This window comes from Schistocerca nitens, chromosome 4 (genome assembly GCF_023898315.1).
Source record: "Schistocerca nitens isolate TAMUIC-IGC-003100 chromosome 4, iqSchNite1.1, whole genome shotgun sequence".
In the NCBI taxonomy this organism is placed as follows: domain Eukaryota; kingdom Metazoa; phylum Arthropoda; class Insecta; order Orthoptera; family Acrididae; genus Schistocerca; species Schistocerca nitens.
In genome coordinates this window covers 331,878,395-331,900,321 of record NC_064617.1, presented here as the reverse complement: position 1 = coordinate 331,900,321, position 21,927 = coordinate 331,878,395, and the positions used below count along the sequence as shown (strand labels likewise).

At 38.5% G+C, this 21,927-nt stretch overlaps 1 protein-coding gene across 1 annotated transcript in view; it reads left to right on the top strand.

Moving 5' to 3' along the window:
* The window catches only part of LOC126252285 (mucin-5AC-like), a 519,485-nt gene that overhangs the window by 401,613 nt on the left and 95,945 nt on the right, over window positions 1–21,927 (top strand). Inside the window, exons 20-23 of the mRNA XM_049953159.1 lie at window positions 4,121–4,225; window positions 7,833–8,294; window positions 10,516–11,745; window positions 14,095–14,148. Coding sequence (XP_049809116.1) covers window positions 4,121–4,225; window positions 7,833–8,294; window positions 10,516–11,745; window positions 14,095–14,148 — 1,851 coding nt within the window. The remainder of the gene's footprint in view (window positions 1–4,120; window positions 4,226–7,832; window positions 8,295–10,515; window positions 11,746–14,094; window positions 14,149–21,927) is intronic.

The following is a 21,927-nucleotide window of genomic DNA, read 5'->3' as shown; positions in this document are numbered from 1 at the left end:
GTCATGGCAAAAATTAGTGTTTGGTGAAGCCAAATATGCAGAAATTATTTGGTGCTATATATCACAGCATTGTATGTAAAATCATATACACATTTTTTTCCCTTTTACAAGTATTCTTACAATTAAAAAATCACAAAAGAACAATATAAGAGATGAACAAGCAGTTTTTTCAGGCAATATCCCTTTTGTCTCTTAGAAAAGAAGTTCATTCACACCTCTTTTAAGTGTAAATAAAGTAAAACCAGTACTTTGATTAATGACACACTTTTAAAGCTATTTTACTCGAATTCAGAATAAAATGCAATACACAATTCAAAATTTTTTAATTAGTTCTGTATATGTTAATGTTCTTCCCCTTATTGTTATTTATAGAATGAAGTGTAACTGAATGAAAAGAGAAACGAGAAAGGAATAGCTATATTCTTTATTGGGACTAAGTTCTTGAAATATTTAAGTACATCGTCCAGTCACATTAATGTGACCACTACCTATGTTTGACATCAGTGTACAGTAACTCCTCACAGAAAAAGGTGGCAGCAGCAGTAGTAGTGGATGATATACAAAGAATGTCTGTGGGATGCAGAAAACAGTGCAGTTGTTGTTGTAATTTGGGAGTGGGGCGATTTATCTGATGTTAAAAATGGTACTGTCATTGGCTTTTGGGCCAGGGATGGAATTTTTTCTAAAATGGCTGAGTTTATAAACTGTTCATATCATTTCGGATGGTACAGTGATAAACACAAGTATGCATCTATCCTTGGGGACCATTACCACCTCTACATGCAGTTTGGTTTTTCTCAGTGCAATGGCTTCTACCAGCAGGACAGTGCAAAGTGTCACACTGCTTGCATTGCATGGTTTGATGAGCACTAGGATGAATTTACCAAAATTCCCTGGCCACCAAACTCCCCAGAGTTAAACCGAATCTAGAATTTGTGGGGCCAGCTTGATTGGGCTGTTCCTGCAGTGGATTCTCAGTCAAGAAACCTAGCACAACTGGCCACAGCAGTGGAGTTGGCATCACTCCACATGCCTGTTGGTACTTTTCAGAACCTCACTGACTCTTTTTCTGTACATCTCACAGTGGTCTATGCTGCAAAAGATGGTTATTCAGGCTTTTGGTCACATTAAGTAACTAGAGGGTACATTTTTGTAAGATGTGCAAGATCTTACTCAGAATGTTTCCTATTTCATGTTTATGTAATATTTTTTCTGAACTGAACATACATATGACTAAATTATTGAGGCTTTTGTGGCGCTCATTTATGTATTGCCTGTTGGCTTATATTTCAGGATCTTCAGCCAACATTTGTTAGCAAATTTTCTTATGTTTTGCCAGCACGCGTGGTTGATGTTGTGAAAGGTTCACCCTCCATTGCCAGTGGCAGACTGGAGTCGATACAATGGGCTGAGATATGAACCTATTGCGCTAAAGTCTGAGGGCTTTCCCCTGGTCAGTATCACTATGGTTCTCCTCTTACTACCTGCAACTGCCGTTTGCAGCAGCATGGAGATTCAGGATCTGTTTGTCTCGAGGCTTTCTTCTTTCTTGCTGAAACTGTTGCCATGTTTGTGAATTTCTGTGGCTGCCCTGAAGAAGTGGGCATTATAGCTCCTCTTCACAGTGAGAACTTCTGTGTCAGTAAATTTTATTATGTGATCAGTCTCACACAATGTTTGCAATGAACATGAGTCGCGGTGATTCACAAGCTTGCTAACACTGTCTTCTCCCACTGTGCCATCACAAAAGAACACTGTCTGGCCTATGATGTGTCTTTGCAGTCTCCAGTGCCAGTGAACTTGAATTTAAAGTGATTTGTGTTATCAGTAACAGTAAAATATTTTTGTTAGTAACTAGTTTTATGACTGAAAAAAAAATGAAAGGTATTAATATTGTATGGGCTATAAATTGAAAGTAATAGCTTGTGCAGAAGAACGTGGAAACAGAGCAGCTGAGCAACATTTCAGCTCTCCACCACCAGAAAAAACCGTTTGTGATTGGAGGCCTAGTAAAGAAGACTGCAAAAAATAAGGAAGACTAAATGTGTAATTAGAGGACTGAATACAAGATGACCAAAACTAGAAGATGATAGCTTTCAGGATTTTAAATGTCAGTTCAGTTTTATAAACTAAGATTTTTTTAGTCTGGCTTTGCAATCTAATAATAAAATTGGTAAAAATGTTATTTCTTTAAAAAATTGCTTAAAAATTAAGGTGCACCCCAGACATGAGGGACAACATCTGGAGTTTGTTCTAAGGAGCAGTGAGTACTCCACCAGTTGCATAAGAAGTTTCACAGAACCTAACACTTTTCAAAGTGACACAACAGTAGGAGAAATGTTGGGTACAGTTTTTCTGCCATACATTCTTGGGCTTATGGGCAGAATTGTCCATATATTGTGTGAACAGAGCATGTAAAATAATACCAAAATTGACCCAGAAAATCAGAGAGTAAAAGGATAAAAGGGACCCTCTTGTAATGTTGGGAATATGCCACATACCTTGTACATTTAGGAAAGACTGTTGCAATGACTGGATGATCCGTCAGTACCAGAATTATCAAACAAAAATGGTATTGCTGGTTGGGGCAAGTGGAGAAATTGGCAGTTGCAGAGCACACACTGTGTGAAACCAACCACATATTAAAATCTGCTGTCATACAGGTTCTCACTGTGAAGAAGAGCACTTGCCCGCGAAAGGCAAAGGTCCCGAGTTCGAGTCTCAGTCGCGCACACAGTTTTAATCTGCCTGGAAGTTTCATATCAGCGCACACTCCGCTGCTGAGTGGAAATATGATTCTGGAAACAGCCCCCAGGCTGTGGCTAAGCCATGTCTCTGCTATATCCTTTCTTTCAGGAGTGCTATTTCTGCAAGGTTCGCAGGAGAGCTTCTGTAAAGTTTGGAAGGTAGGAGACGAGATACTAGCAGAAGTAAAGCTGTGAGTACCAGGTGTGAGTCGTGCTTCGGTAGCTCAGTTGGTAGAGCACTTGCCCGCGAAAGGCAAAGGTCCCGAGTTCGAGTCTTAGTCGGGCACACAGTTTTAATCTGCCAGGAAGTTTCATATCAGCGCACACTCCGCTGCAGAGTGAAAATCTCATTCCAGCTACCATACACATCAGTTTAGAGAAGCCAGAGAAATTCACAAACATGGCAAAAGCTTCAACAAGAAAAAAGAAAGCCTCGAGGTAAATTGATCCTGGATTCCCGTGCTACAGTGAATGACCGTCACAGGTAAGAAGGAGAGATCCATGGCATTATAACCAGATGCAACAGGCACATATAGGCTAATCTTTTTACATAAGCTCAACTCTTGTCTGCCACCAGCAATGTAGGGTGGATCTTTGACAATACCATATACTCAAGCAGACAAAAAAATTAGGAAAATTGTTAATCATGAGTTGAAGATCATGGCACAGAAACCAACAGTCATACATATGACCGTCCACTTCATTTTGCAAATACTGTATATGGCCAGTGAATTCAGTTTTGTAGGAAGCTTGCTCATTTCAGTAACTTTCATAACAGCATTATAGAATGTTTGTGTATTACAGAATGTTTGTATACAATTTATTTTATAGACAATCTGCAGTGTCTCATTGTTCTATCAGTATTTCATTATTTCTAACTATGTTACATTTATACTGATATCCAAATCTACTTTATTTATATATTTAGTGGTGAAAAAATTAGAAATTTTCTTCTTTTGCACACCGTGGCCAGTGTAAGAAGCAAGTTGATTCCTACAAAGATCAGATTGGATATTTTTGCTGATAACTCTTTGTCATAACTGATCGCTTTAGCTTTAAAAATCTCAGATTGCACTTGGGATCCTTCTGAAGTGCTCTGTTGGTGGCTCATCATCTGGAATAATATGGTATATTGTGCATTTCAAAAATTCTTCATGGCTCAAAAACAAAGTAATAAGCAGAAGTGCTGAAAGGGTAGGACACACGTATCAGATTCCACTGAAATACTGAAATAATTAAAAAATGATTAAAGTGTTTTTATGTTTCTGTACTTTGACCAACTGCTGTCTTTCCTCTTATTTCATCTGCTTTCTAATTTCTTTTTGTTATGTGATGTAACTAATTTGTTGAGTAACAGTCTTAAATTACTGTAGGAAATTTCAACATCAACATCTATCCCCCTGTTCATTGTTACACCTGAACCAGCAACTCCCAGCACGACAAAGATAGTATATAAATGGAAACCAGTGACTGATAAGGTGAGTTTCATTTTCATTGTTATTAATTTCAGAGTAATGCATGTTTGTGCATGAGTATGGTACAAAATGAAGAGAATGATGTTAACTGCTTGATATTTTACTTCTTGTGATAATTTTTGCATGAGTACCACAGGAACTATGGGTTTAAAGTTATGCTATAAACACAAAGTTAACTGTCTACTTTCATGTGTAACAAATACAATTATGAGAGCATATGACTGTGTTGTATTTGTCAGGAATAAGTTTTAAATATGAGTGACTCACATTTGAAGCATTAAAGTTATATGAGACCACATAGCAATTTTGTAGAAACACACCAACATGAGAATTTCATGTAAATGCAGTTTCTTTGATGGAATAAATTCCTTAATTACCAACTAAAAGTGAGCCAATAGTACTACTGGTAATTTTTTTCTTCGTGATATTATTTCAAGAAAAATTTATAATGAAGAAGTTCTAATATAGTCAATTATGCAGATTTTCATAGCTGTGGATAATTTTCTAGTAATTTTGGCTAACAAATTGACTTTTCATTGTATAATTTTTTCCTGGCACCAGTGACCTGCATTATCAAAGAATAGTGATCTGCAACAGGCGTATAACCATTACCAGAATTATACTGTCACAAGAGATGGGAGTTGTGTTAGCATGTAGTAACATTATGAGCCAGAACTACTGACTGAAATGTATAACGTGAAGCGCAGTTCACAATTCTAATTCAGCTGCTGTCCCTGTTAGCATTGTGTTTTGTTCTTTTGATTCCAAATTTTTACAGAACCCCAAGTGTTACTTTGACACATACAAAAGTGGATCTTGTTCACCTTTGGCTGTTATCAGACGCATGCTGATTGTCATCTGATTCCCTTAGGCAAGATTTGCCAAGCAGAATATCGTTCATAGCTGGTATCCATTTAACCTTAAATGCCACTATTCATTTATCCTCAGCCATACATACATTTACTGTTGCTGGTATGGTGACCTGTATGAATTCAATGTAAACTGTATTACTTACATACTCTCCATTTCTCATAACTAAAATATCAAAGAAACCAAATTAATGATATTTGTATCTAAACATTAACACAGAAATTGTTGATAGTCAACCTACATGTTAATACTGTACTTGTCTGTGGTAACATCATCATGTTGCCTACTACACTTTGCCAATGCTTTGCATTTGTGCCAGTGACATGTCTGCTGATGAGAAGTACAAATGTTAGCATAAAAACTCAGAAAATTATCCTGTATGTAACTGATCACTGTAGGGAAAGTCACATGTACAATGTGAGTGCCTTGTAACAAGTAAGTGAGATAGAAAAAAAGTTTAAATGCTTCTTATGTATCCCATTAGTTGCAAACTAGATTCCAGTTTGTAGCATAATGTAGGAAAAATCTGAATTATCTAAAATCTCAGGCAACACAGGAATTCAAAAAAGTATATTGCTTAGTGGAAGATCAACAAAATAAAAAGGATAATTGCTACTCACCACATAGAGGAGGTGCCAACTCACAGGTGTGTGCAGTGGAAAAGACTGCTGAACATTTAAGGTTTTGCTAAAAAAAAGTCCTTTTTCTGAAACAGAAAACACACACATGCATCCCCAAAAGCATAACTTAAACAGATACAGCCACTGTCCCCAGTCACTTGGGCCACAGCATTCAGAGACAGTGGCCATGTGTGTGTGTTATGTTTTCATGGCTCTGTGTGTGTGTGTGTGTTTTTAAAGACTTTTTTTGTCCAGAAACTTAAATACTTAGCAGTCTTTTTCATTATGCCCATCTGTGTCCTGGCACCTCCTCTATGTAGTGGCTATCCTTTTCATTTGGTTGTTATTTCATTTTCATTTTGTTGTTATTCCATTGTGGACTTTCCATTTGTGGGATATCATTGATACATATAATAAGAAACACAGTGAATCAAGAACGTAACATTGCATTAACCCAAGCTTTTCAGCAGTTCACTTAGGTTCTTATTTGTTTACAGTTTGTTAATACTGGGAAAACATGTTGTTCAAATATTTTTAATTTGAATGGAACATTTGATAAACTTTCATTTAATTCTACAGAGCTACAATTAAGCAAGAATATACCATTTTACGTACATTGAGATGCTTTTTTTCACTGAATGGTGTAAGTGCTGCATTTATAAAGAATAAATTAATTTCATGTTACTGAAACTTTCCTGAAGCCAAACTGCAAGTGTGACAACAAATATGTGTTTAGTGTCTGCTTTCTGAATACAGTGAATGAGCATCTTTTATAATACAATTTGTGTGGTTGTCATATTGTAGACCCTGAGATAAGGAGAGCCAGGAGGGTTTGTTTGAAAAAACTAGCAAGTAAACAAGTATGTTTATGAGAGCTGATTTCACTGCAATTATTTAAGTGAACATCCAGCTGACATTGCCTTTGATCAAATTTAATAAAACAACAGAAAACATACCAGTATGGCACAGTGTACTCATATTCCGTTGCAGTCTGTTATGTGTTAAGTGTCAGATGTGAACGGAAGGAAAGTTTAAAGACAATGTTTTCAAATAAAATAACTCATTGAATTGGTAAATGATTCTGTAAAAGAGGTGAGATAATGGTGGAATTTATCATCAGCATGAAGCTTTATGTACAAGAATTTGTAGGAAGATAAGAAAAAATCAATGTGGCATTCAAAAGAAAGCATCTCACATTTTTAATATACATCTGGTGATGGCCAAAACTCACATGACAGCAGTTCATGTTTGTTTGAATTTATTAAACATTGGGAAGTCCAGGATCGAACAACAACAATGTGAATGGATAGATCGCTACTCACCATGTAGAGGAGGTGTTGATTTGCAGAAAGGCACAATGGAGAAGACTGCTAAAATATTAAAACTTTTGGATAAGGTCTTTTTTCTACAGTAGAAAAACGCACACAGAAATTCACACAAACACAGCTCACAAACACACGACCACTGTCTCAAAGTGCTAGGACCTGACTGTGACTGCATCTGAGAAAGCAGCAATCCACTGTCCACTGGGATCCCAGTTCTCGCTCCCTGACATAGTGGCCATGTGTGTGTGTGTGTGTGTGTGTGTGTGTGTGTGTGTGTGTGTGTGTGTGAGGTGTGCTTGTGTGAATGTGTGTGTGTGTGTTTTCTACTGCAGAAGAAGGACTTTGCCTAGAAGTTTTAATATTTTGGCAGTCTCTTTCATTGTGTCTGTCTCTGAATAAGTGCCTCCTTTACATGGTGAGTAGTAATCTATACTTTCCATACTGTTTAATATAAAACTGTGTGATTAGAATAACCTTCAGATATTACTGTGACTATTAACACAATAGCTAGTCATCATTTAGAAAAAACACTACTTGTGATAAAACAGTGGCTGTTAAACTGTTCCCTTAGCATGGGATGTACTGATTTAAATATGTGATAAGGATGTACTGATAGATAACACTTTGCTTTTGGCTCAGTGGGGATTAAACATTGAAAAAAAAATTATAAAAAAAGAGCTAAAAGAATGAGTTAAAACAATTTATACTCTTTAAACATTAAATCATTTAACTTTACTAAAGGTATAACTGCATCTTTAATTTTTCTAAAACAAATCCTCTTCATTATATTGACAGCAAAATCTTGTTGAAAAGACAACCGACAATGGCATATCCTCAACAAAAACTGAAAAACTGAACATTGCTACACAGTTGCCCATGCAAACAAATGCTCAGACAGTCACTTCATCAACTGTGAGCAGTACTGAAGCAACATCACCATTGTCATCATCAACCATGACTATATCCCAGATCACAGATAACATATTACGTGGAGTACCTAAACTTGAGACTGCTGCTACCATTCTATCCGGCATCAGTAATCCACAAGAGATGACAACCCCAGTGATCAGTGCAAGTGAATCAACAAGCAAACTATCCACAGTTGAAAGGACCGGTAGCACACTTTTATCATCAGTGCCAACTATGAAAGAAAGAGTAGCTACTAGTGCTAGAGTAACTACAGAAAGATTCTTGTCACAACCAGCAACATCACCATCACCCCCACTGAGTATTAGAGGCTTGATTTCGAGAGTTCTGGTAAGTACCTGTATATTGGTAATCTGGAACAACTAACTGTTGCAATAAAATCATGAATAAAAACAAATTACTAAAATAAATACATGCAAAATAAAAGGTGTCTTGTGAAGTTATAAGTTAATGTACTGAAAGTTTGCTTGTTTTGCATAACAGTGAATAGAATGTAATGCTTCCAGAATGAATTTTTCACCATAACGTGTGCTGATATGAAACTTCCTTACAGATTAAAATTATGTGCCAGACAGATACAAACTTGGGACTTTTTTTCTTTCATGGCAGAGGCAAAGGTTCCAAGTCTGAGTCTCAGTCTGGCACACAGTTTTAATCTGCAAAGTAGTTTCATATACCTCTTGCTTTGAAGGACAATTCTACTGTACTCAGATCAGTAGGTATTTGGTGCTGACTGTGAATGTTGATATTGTACAGAAACATATTAATCTAGATGCTGGCTGGAAATTGTTTTTGCACTTGTGATTTGTACATTAGTGTCATCGTTTTACATGTGTTTGACTGTATAGAATTTACTTTGTTAGTTGAATGGGTGATGAGGCAGTCATAGTGGCTTTTTACTGCTTACAAATGTTATGTTCAACAGCAATTCCAGATTAGCCAATGCCATACCTTCCCTGGTACATATTTTACAACAAAGAAATTGATTCCCCCTCCTGCACCCCCTCTCCACCACCAACAAGAGAGATTATTCAGAAGTCATACAGGACTTGTGTAGGAAGAACTGATTGGTTTAGGAATTTTGTGGGGAGTAGACAAGTAAGTGTGGTGTCTCCATTATTGGTTTTCGTGGTGATGGATGAAATAGTAAAACAGACAAAAGTTGCTTATGGAAGAAGGGAGATGAAGTTACTGCTACCTACTGCTTATGTTGTGTTGTGGGAAATTAACAGAAAGGATGTACAAGAGCAACTGGACATACTAAATGAAAAAGTTGGGAAATGAGGCATGAAATGACCTATGAACATCTTCTGATGGTAACCAGAGAAGATGCAGGAAGGAAATGAACAATTAACATTAAAAGGAAGGAAATTGAAATTGTGGACAGCTTGAGTAATTTAGGAAATGAGATAATGCAGAATGCAAAGGTGGAGTCTGAAATTAGCCAAAGGTGTAACAGAGCAATGCATTTTGCAAGGGTATGAGGACCTTAGTCTGGGAAAGGAAGCTGCCAATGAAATGTACGTAAGTACAAGACGTATTGTACAGCCATATTGATATATGCATCCAAACTAGTGAAATGAAATTACAAAGATGTACTTTAGGAAAAATAAGGAGAGACAGAGTGAGAAATGAAGTTGAAATGAAGGAAACTGGATTAGGAAAGTTGAATGACAAACTTGAGAAGAGTAGGTTAAAATGGTTTGGACATGTAAAGAGAATGAAAGGAATGTCAAAACAAATGATGGAGACCTAGTTTGAGAACAAGAAGGGAATCCAGAGCAAAGTGGATTGATTTGATCAAGACCAGTATAAGAAGAAGAAATCTGGACTGAAACAAAACAGTTACAGAAGAAGAATGGTGGAAAGACGGTGGAAAGTGGAGAAGTACCACCTTGATGGTGGATAACGGGAAACAAAGATGACAATAAACTTTCAAATATTGACAATGGGGATACTCTCTGTCATGTGATGTGTTCAGTGCCTGTCATCTCCATACATTCAATAATATAGTGATGTGTCAGTTATTTATTTGTTAACTTTTCATTGAGCACTCACATGAAATTATAAAATATTATGAAAGGGATAGTTTCTACTTGCAATATTACAAAAAGTTTGATTTCACAAGAAACCTGAAACTATGTTTATTTCCTTTGACAATCTACTAGTAAGAAGATATAAACAGAAACTACAAACGGATGAAATTGAGTAAGACCCACGACTCATGTACAGATGAATGATTGGTGAGACATAGACACTAGCATTCACACTGCTGCTCTTTTTCTAAATTTAGTGCAAAGACTCCCTCTCTGAGTGCTGAAATGGCTGCAGAGGCAAGCATTTGGTAGTCTGTGTAATTATGTGAGAGGAAGAACATTTATTTTAAATCTGGGAAAAGAGTAAGAATACAAAAGCAAATTTCGACTTTTTCAGTATGCCTATACATCATCCACCATTCATCTGCAGATGTGTGTTTATGCTAAACTCTTACTTTTTAACTCTATCCTGGACTTCTGCCATCATAGTAAATTAACAATTATCATTTTTGCAGGGAAATATTACACCAAACTTGTCAACAGCTTCAACTATTGGAAAGCCTACTGCATCTCCAGTAATGACAGTGACAGCCAAAAGACAGCTGACAACTATGACATCACTACCAGTAAGTTCTTACATAACTGAAAGACTGGTGACAGTAACCCCTGTTGCTCCACTGACAAATAATTCATCTTCAAAACCTGTTGACATATCATCTGCATCTGTAGAAACTAAAACAGTTGCTCCGACCACTAAACCAGCAACCTCACAACCGACTACTGCTAAGGCTGCACCTGCCACAGTAACAACTATTAAGACAACAACCAAAGCTACAACTGTGAAACCAGCTATTGTGACCATTGCCACATCTCTCATGACAACAACTTTGAAACCTACCAACCAAAAGTCATCAACCTCTAAACCCTCTACACCAAAGCCTACAACTCCCAAACCTACCACAGCAAAGCCAACAACTCCCAAACCAACCACGCCAAAGCCAACAACTCCCAAACCAACCACATCAAAGCCAACAACTCCCAAACCTACCACACCAAAGTCAACAACTCCCAAACCTACCACACCAAAGCCAACAACTCCCAAACCTACCACACCAAAGCCAACAACTCCCAAATCAACCACACCAAAGCCAACAACTCCCAAACCCACCACAGCAAAGCCAACGACTTTCAAACCCACCACACCAAAACCAACAACTTCCAAACCCACCACTCCAAAGCCCACAACTTCCAAACCTATGACTCCAAAGCCAACAACTTCCAAACCTGCTGCACCAAAGTTAACAACTTCTAAAACTACAGCACCAAAGCCTACAACTCCCAAACCAACCACACCAAAGCCAACAACTCCCAAACTCACCACTGCAAAGCCAATGACTTCTAAACCCACTACACCAAAGCCTACAAATTCCAGACCCACCACACCAAAGGCAACAACTTCTCAGCCGGCAGCACCAAATCCTAGTACTTCTAAACCAACACAAAAAATTACCCGTCCACTGGAAAAGACCATATCCACAGTTGCTCAAACTACATCTGACTCAACTTCCGCAACTTATACTCCACCTCCTGTTACTTCTCCTAGAAATTCACTTGCATACTCATCACTGAACACTGTAGAATCAGGCATCAAACATGTAGAAAGTGAATCTGTGCATGAAAGAAATAGCTGGCAGATGCTAAACAGACAAGGTCGTTTAGAAGAACTCTCTCTTCTTAATATTCTGGTAAGTGATATATTATTCAGTTATTAATTTTTAATTTAATGAAATAATTATACTAAAAGTTAAAACTTATCTAATCAGATATATTGTTTAATTCATCAGTAAAGGCTGAAAATCACTGTGTCAAATAAATTTTCTTTGTTCCTAAACTAATAATGTACTTGCTAAAATAGAAAAAACAGCAAATATTCCAAGTTAATTTATACCATATTCTGTACATGAATATCTCCCCTTTATTTATATAACAGTACCAGTAGAAAATTTTCAACACTTGTTCAGCCTGCTTTACTCTATAGTTTCATTGTAGAACTGTCATTTGTTTATGAGTGCAGTTGTGCAGGTGGTTTCCTTCTCATTGTGCCCACTGAAAAATAGTTGTTATTTACATAAAAACCTACTTCAGTTTTATGTGGAGTTTTGTTTGATATGCTGAGCACATAGTAAAATTGCCAAATTTATTATCTTATAAAACAATAAAGAAATATTGCACAAGAAACCATAGGTAGCATGACTGTAAGATTAGTAAACAATAGGCTAGTTTGGCTGATGACAAAAATGTGTGAAGGAAAGCATTGTGGATTGAATTGACAGTCTTCTGTGTACAGTTCATTTCTTTTATTTGAGATTTAGAGCTTCCATCAGCAGAAAAGCAACCATTCAACTAAAATTAAAAACTGCTTAGTGAAATACTAGGTGTTTTAAGCCAGTAATGCACTTACCAGATTATACAGTCACAACATCGGCACTAGGCTATCAAGATGGCAGAGCAAAACTCATTGTGTGTCATCTCTGCTTGTGTATTAATGCCATACCATTATAAACCTAGTACTGATATGCAGTTCATATTATTACTTGACAGGTTGTCTAAAAAGGAAAACAGTTTGCATGAATACTACAATTATCAAATTCACATATCAAATAATTCCTAGTTGTTCATACACTGTTATACTGTTTAATTTTATTATAGCCTTTTTTCATTCTGGGATAAGCCACATCATTGTCTCACTGCTTAAGAAGTGGTAATTCATATTTTAGTCTTGTTATGATGCTAAAATGTTACTTTAGTCTAATGACAAAGTTCACAACTTCTGGCTATGCTTATGTTTCTAGAAATGTTTTATTTACCTATGCCTACAGTTCCTATTATGCATACCAGTTAATGTGCAGGCAAGTGCTTCATAAAACTGGTGGTCTATGTGTTTCCTCAAGGCAATGTACTTGATACACGACTATTTATGACAGCTGGGTAAATGTGATTCCCTGTATTGTCCAGCCACTACTATTAATTACTGAAAGTGGCTGACAATGTGATATTTAAAAATAAATGTCAAATAACCCATGCAGTAACTTTCCAGAAAAGCTCGATTCTAAAAAGAGCCATCCTAGCCAGCAAAGAGTCTGGAATTGCCAAGTTCTGTACACTTACATTGTCTTTAGCACCAACAAAAATGATGCTTATTTTTTCTCATGTGTAAGCAACTCATGACACTAGCTACAGTCAGCTGCATACAGATTATTTTTACATGTTTCATATACGATAACTAAACCTTGCTCTTCTTCATACACATTGCTATCACTTTCTGTTATATTTCAGAAAGCAAGTATTTTTAGCCGTAGAACATGTATGGTACTGTTTATACATTTATTTGAGTCTGTGGTCAACAGTTGTACCAGGTTTTTAGAAGAAGTAATCGTTATTTCATTATTCGTACATCACAAGTGACAATGTTTTCCACTGTAAGTTACTGTAACCAACACCTTCATATAATGTAATGCCATGTTGTTTCTAACTTAGGCTCCAGAAACATAATGATAACAGAAGTTTCAGAATGAAGAAAATGCTTAGAAGTGGGTGTAGGCAGAAACTCACTTTCAGGTGGATAGTGGGTTCTGTTTTGGTAACAGTAGTAAAATTGAAGGGGTAGAGTGTGAGCAAAATGGAAAGGAGAACAGAGGTACAATGTTAGGAGTGAACAAGATATGAAAGGAGAACAGAGATACAATGTTACAAGTGAACAAGATATGAGAGGAGGAGGGTAAGGGAGTAAACGGGTGAGGGGATATCTGAGACAGTTGAGTCCAGAGGAATTAGAGGAATGGATGCTGTCCTGCTGAATCACTCCTACCCCAGCCCCTTACCCTCCATCTCCATCTACTTGCCCTGAGACAATACATTAACAGTCAGTAATGCCACAATCACGGAGGCAGCAGAGTGGAATCTCAAAATGTTGTAGAGTTATACAGATCTATATCTCTATGTGCCTCGCACTGTTCATCTGCAGGTGTGCGGTTGCATACCATTTTCTGTTAACAGACTCCAGAAAACGACTGACATCTGATTTTTCTTTTTAGGCACAAAATGTTGATGGCAGGCAAGAACAAAAGAAAGTGAATCTGGCTGATAAGGTAAGCAATCTGTGATTTGTTGTAGTTAATTTACTTTCACTATTGCATGTTGTTGTGAAATATTATCATCAGTTGATATGCTTCACATGAGAAATTTTTCTGTTCTTGACTTGATTTGCTCCATATATTTACCATAAACTATGAACTTGTATTTATGCCTATATTTATGATGAGGGAGGAGTTTCTGTGCATCATCTGCCGAAGACAAGGCTAAAAAATATACAAATAATAATAATAATAATAATAATAACAACTTGCCATACAACATAAACTAATAAAACAACACGTTCCCACATACAAGGTATGCACCACAAAATGTACTGGAGAATGATGAATACAAATTATACTGGAACAGAACCATTATAACAGATAAAACAACACCACATAACAAACCTGACATCATACTCACCAATAAAAAGAAGAAATTAACACAACTAATCGAAATATCCATAACCAATACAACAAATATACAGAAGGAAACAGGAGAAAAAAATTGAAAAATACATCCAACTGGCTGAGGAAATCAAGGACATGTGGCATCAGGATAAAGTTGACATTATACCAATTATACTATCAACTACAGGAGTCATACCACACAATATCCACCAGTACATCAAGGCAATACAGCTACATCCAAACGTATATGTACAACTACAGAAATCTGTAATTATTGATACATGTTCAATTACCCGAAAGTTCCTAAATGCAATGTAAGATATACCGTACAGTTAAAAGGAAGTCACGCTTGATCAAGGTCCGCGTCACTTTCCATTTTTAACAGACATAATGTCTGAGAAAGGAAAGAAATAACAATAATAATAGAAAGAGCATGAATATCAAACTTTAAATTTTTCAACATTTATTTGTGTCAGTAGTGGCACAGATTGACACTCCGCAAGTCACCATATGGTGCTGGGTGGAGGGTACCTTGTACCATTATTAGTCATTTGCTTTCCTGTTCCACTCACAAGTAGAGGAGGGAAAAACAATTGTCTATATGCCTCCATATGAGCCCTAATGTCTCTTATCTTGCCTTCATGGTCCTTACATGAATGTTGCCTGCAGAATAATCGTTCGGCAGTCAACTTCAAATGCCGGTTCTTTGATTTTTCTCAATAGTGTTTCTTGAAAAGAATGTTGCCTGTCCTCCAGGAATTCCCATTTGAGTTCCCGAAGCATTTCCATAACACTTACATGTTGTTCGAACCTGCTGGTAACAAATCTAGCAGCCCATCTTTGAATAGCTTTAATGTCTTCCTTCAATCTGACCTGGTAAATATCGCAAACACTCAAGCAGTCAAAAACTGGTTGCACCAGCATCCTATACAGAGTCTTCTTTACAGGTAGACCACTCTTTCCTAAAATTCTCCCAATAAACTGAAGTCAATCATTCACCTTCCCTACCACAGCTCTCACATGCTCATTTCATATTGTATCACTTTGCTACATTATGCCCAAATATTTAAACAATTTGACTGTGTCAAGCAGGACACTAGTAATACTGTATCCAAACATTACAGGTTTGTTTTTCCTACACATCCACATTAACTAACATTCTTCTATATTTAGAGCTAGCTGCCATTCATCACACTAACTGGAAACACTGTCTAAGTCATCTTGTATCTTCCTCGTCACTCGACTTTGAAACCTTACTATGCACCACAGTATCATCAGCAAACAACCAGAAATTGCTGCCCAGTCTGTCTGCCAAATCATTTATGTATATAGAAAACAGCAGCACTCCTGTCACACTCCCCTGGGGAACTGACAATACCTTGTCTCTGATGAACATTCGCCTTTGAGGACAACATACTGAGTTCTATTACTTAAGAAGTCTTCGAGCTAGTCACATATCTGTGTACCTATTCCACCTTTGTTGTTAAAAGACTGCAATGGGGCACTATGTCAAATGCTTTCTGGAAATCTAGACATATGGAATCTGCTTGTTCCCCTTCATCCATAGTTTGTTTATATCATGTAAGGAAACATCAAGCTGAGTTTTGCAAGAGCAATGCTTTCTAAAACCTTGCTGATTCATGGAATTATAATAATTGTGGTGAATAAAAGGAATAAATGTATTTGTGTTTATTTGGTCCAGTAAATCTTACACAAACAGTACAGCAGATCAGATATTGGACAGGTCAATGCAAATATATCTTCATGATATGATTATAATAGAGGGAAACATTCCACGTAGGAAAAATATATCTAAAAACAAAGATGAAGTGACTTACCAAATGAAAGTGCTGGCAGGTCGACAGACACACAAACAAACACAAACATACACACAAAATTCAAGCTTTCGCAACAAACTGTTGCCTCATCAGGAAAGAGGGGAAGGAGAGGGAAAGACGAAAGGATGTGGGTTTTAAGGGAGAGGGTAAGGAGTCATTCCAATCCCGGGAGCGGAAAGACTTACCTTAGGGGGAAAAAAGGACAGGTATACACTCGCATACACACACATATCCATCCACACATATACAGACACAAGCAGACATATTTAAAGACATCCTTTCATCTTTCCCAGATAGTCATATTTACACAATATTTTTGTATTTGATAAAGAATGTGGCTTTGCACTTAACATTAACTTTCTTAGGCTCTCAAAGATTTTTGGAGACTCTACCAGACTATAGAAGCAGTGTATTAATAGATATTCTTTCAATACTGCTTTAAATTTTTTTAGCTCATTTATTACTTTAATTTCTTTTGGAAACCTATTGTAAATAATTTTACCATAGCATAGTGCTCCTTTTCGGCACAAATTGATTTTTTCGGTCGTCTGTTATGTTCATGCAGACTTCCATTTTTGAGGCGGACACTAGAATTTAGTATTGCATATTTCTTAATAAACATTGAACTTTCAAATGTGTAAATACATGGAAGAGGGAGAATCCTCATCTTTTTAAATAGTGCTCTGCGGAGTTTGTTCCTTTTTATTCCCGTCATGATTCTCACTATTTCTTTTTGTGTCCTGAAGAGTTTTAGGTGGGATGATAAGTTACCACAGAAAATGATACCATACTTCAGAATCAAATGTATATTAGCGTAGTAAACAGTCATGAGGCAGTTCTTTTGACAACGGTTTTCAAGCACCCTCATTAAATAACACATGGTACTTAGTATCTTAAATCTTCTATCAGTGTGAGTATCTCTAAGGTTAACTTGGAACCAGGAAAATATTTTAAACATTGTATCAAAGAGAGCACAATGCAGAGTAATGATGTGGGAAATAATAATAGCCTAGTAGCTGTGATGAAGCTGATGGAAATATCTCATGTATCCAGCTGATGGTAGTGTTGAAATTCTGCAGTGTTATGACAAATGTTCAGAGGAACTGTAGAGACATTGTAGGTGTCCCCTTTCTCCTGGGTGTGGACACAATAGTCTCATATTCTTTGGTGGCATCTAAAATCAATTTTATGGGGGGTAGGAATCCTTGTCCTAGCTTGTGCATTCCGCACTACCAGGTATACACTTGGCTTAGGCCCTAGAGCTGCTAACACAGGATTCCATGCCAAGCTGAATTGATAGCCCTATTCCCATGGCAGAAAGAGAGACTACTTCATGAAATATGTAGCTTTAAAAATTCCGCAACTCAATTACACATATACTAGAAAAAATATTCCAAAATACCAACAAAAATTATAAGAACAGCAAAAATAATGCTTAATGATGAATACATTTATAGTTTGGCTAATAAATTGGAGGCTATGTGGAGTGTTATAAAAAAATAATCTGGGGGACACAGCAGCATGTAAAAATACAACACTTATCACAAGGAAATAAAAAGATAACAAACCCCTTAAAAGTAGCCAACACTTTTAACAACTTTTTCACTGGTGTTGTTTTGAGAGAGATAATGTGAATAGCTACAGACCTGTTACAGTTTGCCCTTACATTTCAAAAATGCTAGAAAAACGTTATCAAACCATGGAAACTCCAGGTTGTAATATAAACAATATAAGGAAAAGATAGATTGCTACTTACTGTAAAGATGGCGTGTTAAATTGCAGACATGCATAACTAAAAGACACTTACACATTAGCTTTCAGTCATGGCCTTTCTCAATAAAGGAACACATACACACACACACACACACATTCATTCACACAAGCAAGCACACATCACACATACATGGTCACCAACTCTGGTAGCTTGGACCAGAATGCCATTCCAGTCCGAGCTGCCAGAGATGGCTGTTATGTGTGCGTGAGTTGTACTTACTTGTGTGAATCAATGTGTGTGTCTTTCCTTTACTGATGAAGACTAATGTGTAAGTGCCTTTTAGTTGTGCCTGTGTGCAACTTAACATGTCATCTTTATGGTAATTAGACAAAGATATGTATGACAAACTTATATATCTAAAAACAAAGATGATGTGACTTACCGAACGAAAGCGCTGGCAGGTCGATAGACACACAAACAAACACAAACACACACACAAAATTCAAGCTTTCACAACAAACTATTGCCTCATCAGGAAAGAGGGAAGGAGAGGGAAAGACGAAAGGATGTGGGTTTTAAGGGAGAGGGTAAGGAGTCATTCCAATCCCGGGAGCGGAAAGACTTACCTTAGGGGGAAAAAAGGACGGGTATACACTCGCGCGCACGCACACACACACATATCCATCCACACATATACAGACGCAAGCAGACATCTCACAAGCAGACATATATGTCTGCTTGTGAGATGTCTGCTTGTGTCTGTATATGTGTGGATGGATATGTGTGTGTGTGCGCGCGAGTGTATACCCGTCCTTTTTTCCCCCTAAGGTAAGTCTTTCCGCTCCCGGGATTGGAATGACTCCTTACCCTCTCCCTTAAAACCCACATCCTTTCGTCTTTCCCTCTCCTTCCCTCTTTCCTGATGAGGCAACAGTTTGTTGCGAAAGCTTGAATTTTGTGTGTGTGTTTGTGTTTGTTTGTGTGTCTATCGACCTGCCAGCGCTTTTGTTCGGTAAGTCACATCATCTTTGTTTTTAGATATATTTTTCCCACGTGGAATGTTTCCCTCTATTACACTCCTGGAAATTGAAATAAGAACACCGTGAATTCATTGTCCCAGGAAGGGGAAACTTTATTGACACATTCCTGGGGTCAGATACATCACATGATCACACTGACAGAACCACAGGCACATAGACACAGGCAACAGAGCATGCACAATGTCGGCACTAGTACAGTGTATATCCACCTTTCGCAGCAATGCAGGCTGCTATTCTCCCATGGAGACGATCGTAGAGATGCTGGATGTAGTCCTGTGGAACGGCTTGCCATGCCATTTCCACCTGGCGCCTCAGTTGGACCAGCGTTCGTGCTGGACGTGCAGACCGCGTGAGACGACGCTTCATCCAGTCCCAAACATGCTCAATGGGGGACAGATCCGGAGATCTTGCTGGCCAGGGTAGTTGACTTACACCTTCTAGAGCACGTTGGGTGGCACGGGATACATGCGGACGTGCATTGTCCTGTTGGAACAGCAAGTTCCCTTGCCGGTCTAGGAATGGTAGAACGATGGGTTCGATGACGGTTTGGATGTACCGTGCACTATTCAGTGTCCCCTCGACGATCACCAGTGGTGTACGGCCAGTGTAGGAGATCGCTCCCCACACCATGATGCCGGGTGTTGGCCCTGTGTGCCTCGGTCATATGCAGTCCTGATTGTGGCGCTCACCTGCTCGGCGCCAAACACGCATACGACCATCATTGGCACCAAGGCAGAAGCGACTCTCATCGCTGAAGACGACACGTCTCCATTCATCCCTCCATTCACGCCTGTCGCGACACCACTGGAGGTGGGCTGCACGATGTTGGGGCGTGAGCGGAAGACGGCCTAACGGTGTGCGGGACCGTAGCCCAGCTTCATGGAGACGGTTGCGAATGGTCCTCGCCGATACCCCAGGAGCAACAGTGTCCCTAATTTGCTGGGAAGTGGCGGTGCGGTCCCCTACGGCACTGCGTAGGATCCTACGGTCTTGGCGTGCATCCGTGCGTCGCTGCGGTCCGGTCCCAGGTCGACGGGCACGTGCACCTTCCGCCGACCACTGGCGACAACATCGATGTACTGTGGAGACCTCACGCCCCACGTGTTGAGCAATTCGGCGGTACGTCCACCCGGCCTCCCGCATGCCCACTATACGCCCTCGCTCAAAGTCTGTCAACTGCACATACGGTTCACGTCCACGCTGTCGCGGCATGCTACCAGTGTTAAAGACTGCGATGGAGCTCCGTATGCCATGGCAAACTGGCTGACACTGACGGCGGCGGTGCACAAATGCTGCGCAGCTAGCGCCATTCGACGGCCAACACCGCGGTTCCTGGTGTGTCCGCTGTGCCGTGCGTGTGATCATTGCTTGTACTGCCCTCTCGCAGTGTCCAGAGCAAGTATGGTGGGTCTGACACACCGGTGTCAATGTGTTCTTTTTTCCATTTCCAGGAGTGTATATATGACAAACTTATGGAATTCATAAATAAAAACGGTACCCTGTGTAATGAGCAACACAGATTCAGAAATAAAAGGTTAACAACAACTGCATTTATGTGTGCTTCAGTTGTATACTAAGCATGATGAACAAGAAACAGGAATTAACAGGAGAATTTATTGACCTACTAAAAACTTTTGATGTGGTGGGTCGTAAGATTCTGCAGCCAAAGTTAAAAAAAAAAAAAAAAATGGTTCAAATGGCTCTGAGCACTATGGGACTTCTTCACTTCTAAGGCCATCAGTCCCCTAGAACTTAGAATTACTTAAACCTAATTAACCTAAAGACATCACACACATCCATGCCCGAGGCAGGATTCAAACCTGCGACCACAGCGGTCGCGCGGTTCCAGATTGGAGCACCTAGAACCGCTCGGCCACCCTGGCCGGCAAAGCTTGAAAAATACGGTATTTGATGTCTGTATAACAATTTGATCTGTTTCTTCCTGAATTATTGTAAGCAATCAGTGTGCATCAAACAAACAAATGTCAACCTAAGAACTATTCTGAATATTTGTCAGGCTATAAACTAATTAAATTTGGCACACACCAAGGATCAATAATGGAATCCCTTCTGTTCCTTATGTACATAAATGATCTAAGCTTAAATGTGGATTACTGTAATCAGTAAACACTGTCACGAAACAGCTTAGCAAATGGGCACAAAAAAAAACCCACACACATTACACTAAAATTCCACAATGCTTAAAACAAGGAAATGCACATCCCATTTGGCTCTATCAACTATGAACTAGTTGGTATCAGTACAGAAAAGAAATTCTTAGGGCTATGACTGCACAGTAATGTGAAATGTAATAAACATATTGGATACCAATATGTAAAGCTAAGCGAGACATGCTACCTTCTTTTCCCACTAAAAACTTGCTGCAGCAATAATGAACACACATCACACCCTCTTTCACTCTCTCCTTAAATATGTACCGTATTTACTCGAATCTAAGCCGCACTCGAATCTAAGCCGCATCTGAAAAATGAGACTCGAAATAAAGGAAAAAAAAAATTTCCCGAATCTAAGCCGCACCTGAAATTTGAGACTCGAAATTCAAGGGGAGAGAGGAGGTTTAGGCCGCACCTCCAAATCGAAACAAAGTTGGTCCATTGTAATATGAAACACAATTTAGGTCGAATGAAAGACGATACAGCTACAGTAGTTTGGTTCGAGTCGTAAGCTTAGCAGGTAAGCTTTACCATGTAGCCATTGCTATGCGTCAGGCGCTCCGTCCGTATTTATACGGGTCCCCTTCCTTTTTCACGTGCTTCCTCTGGTTTGAATC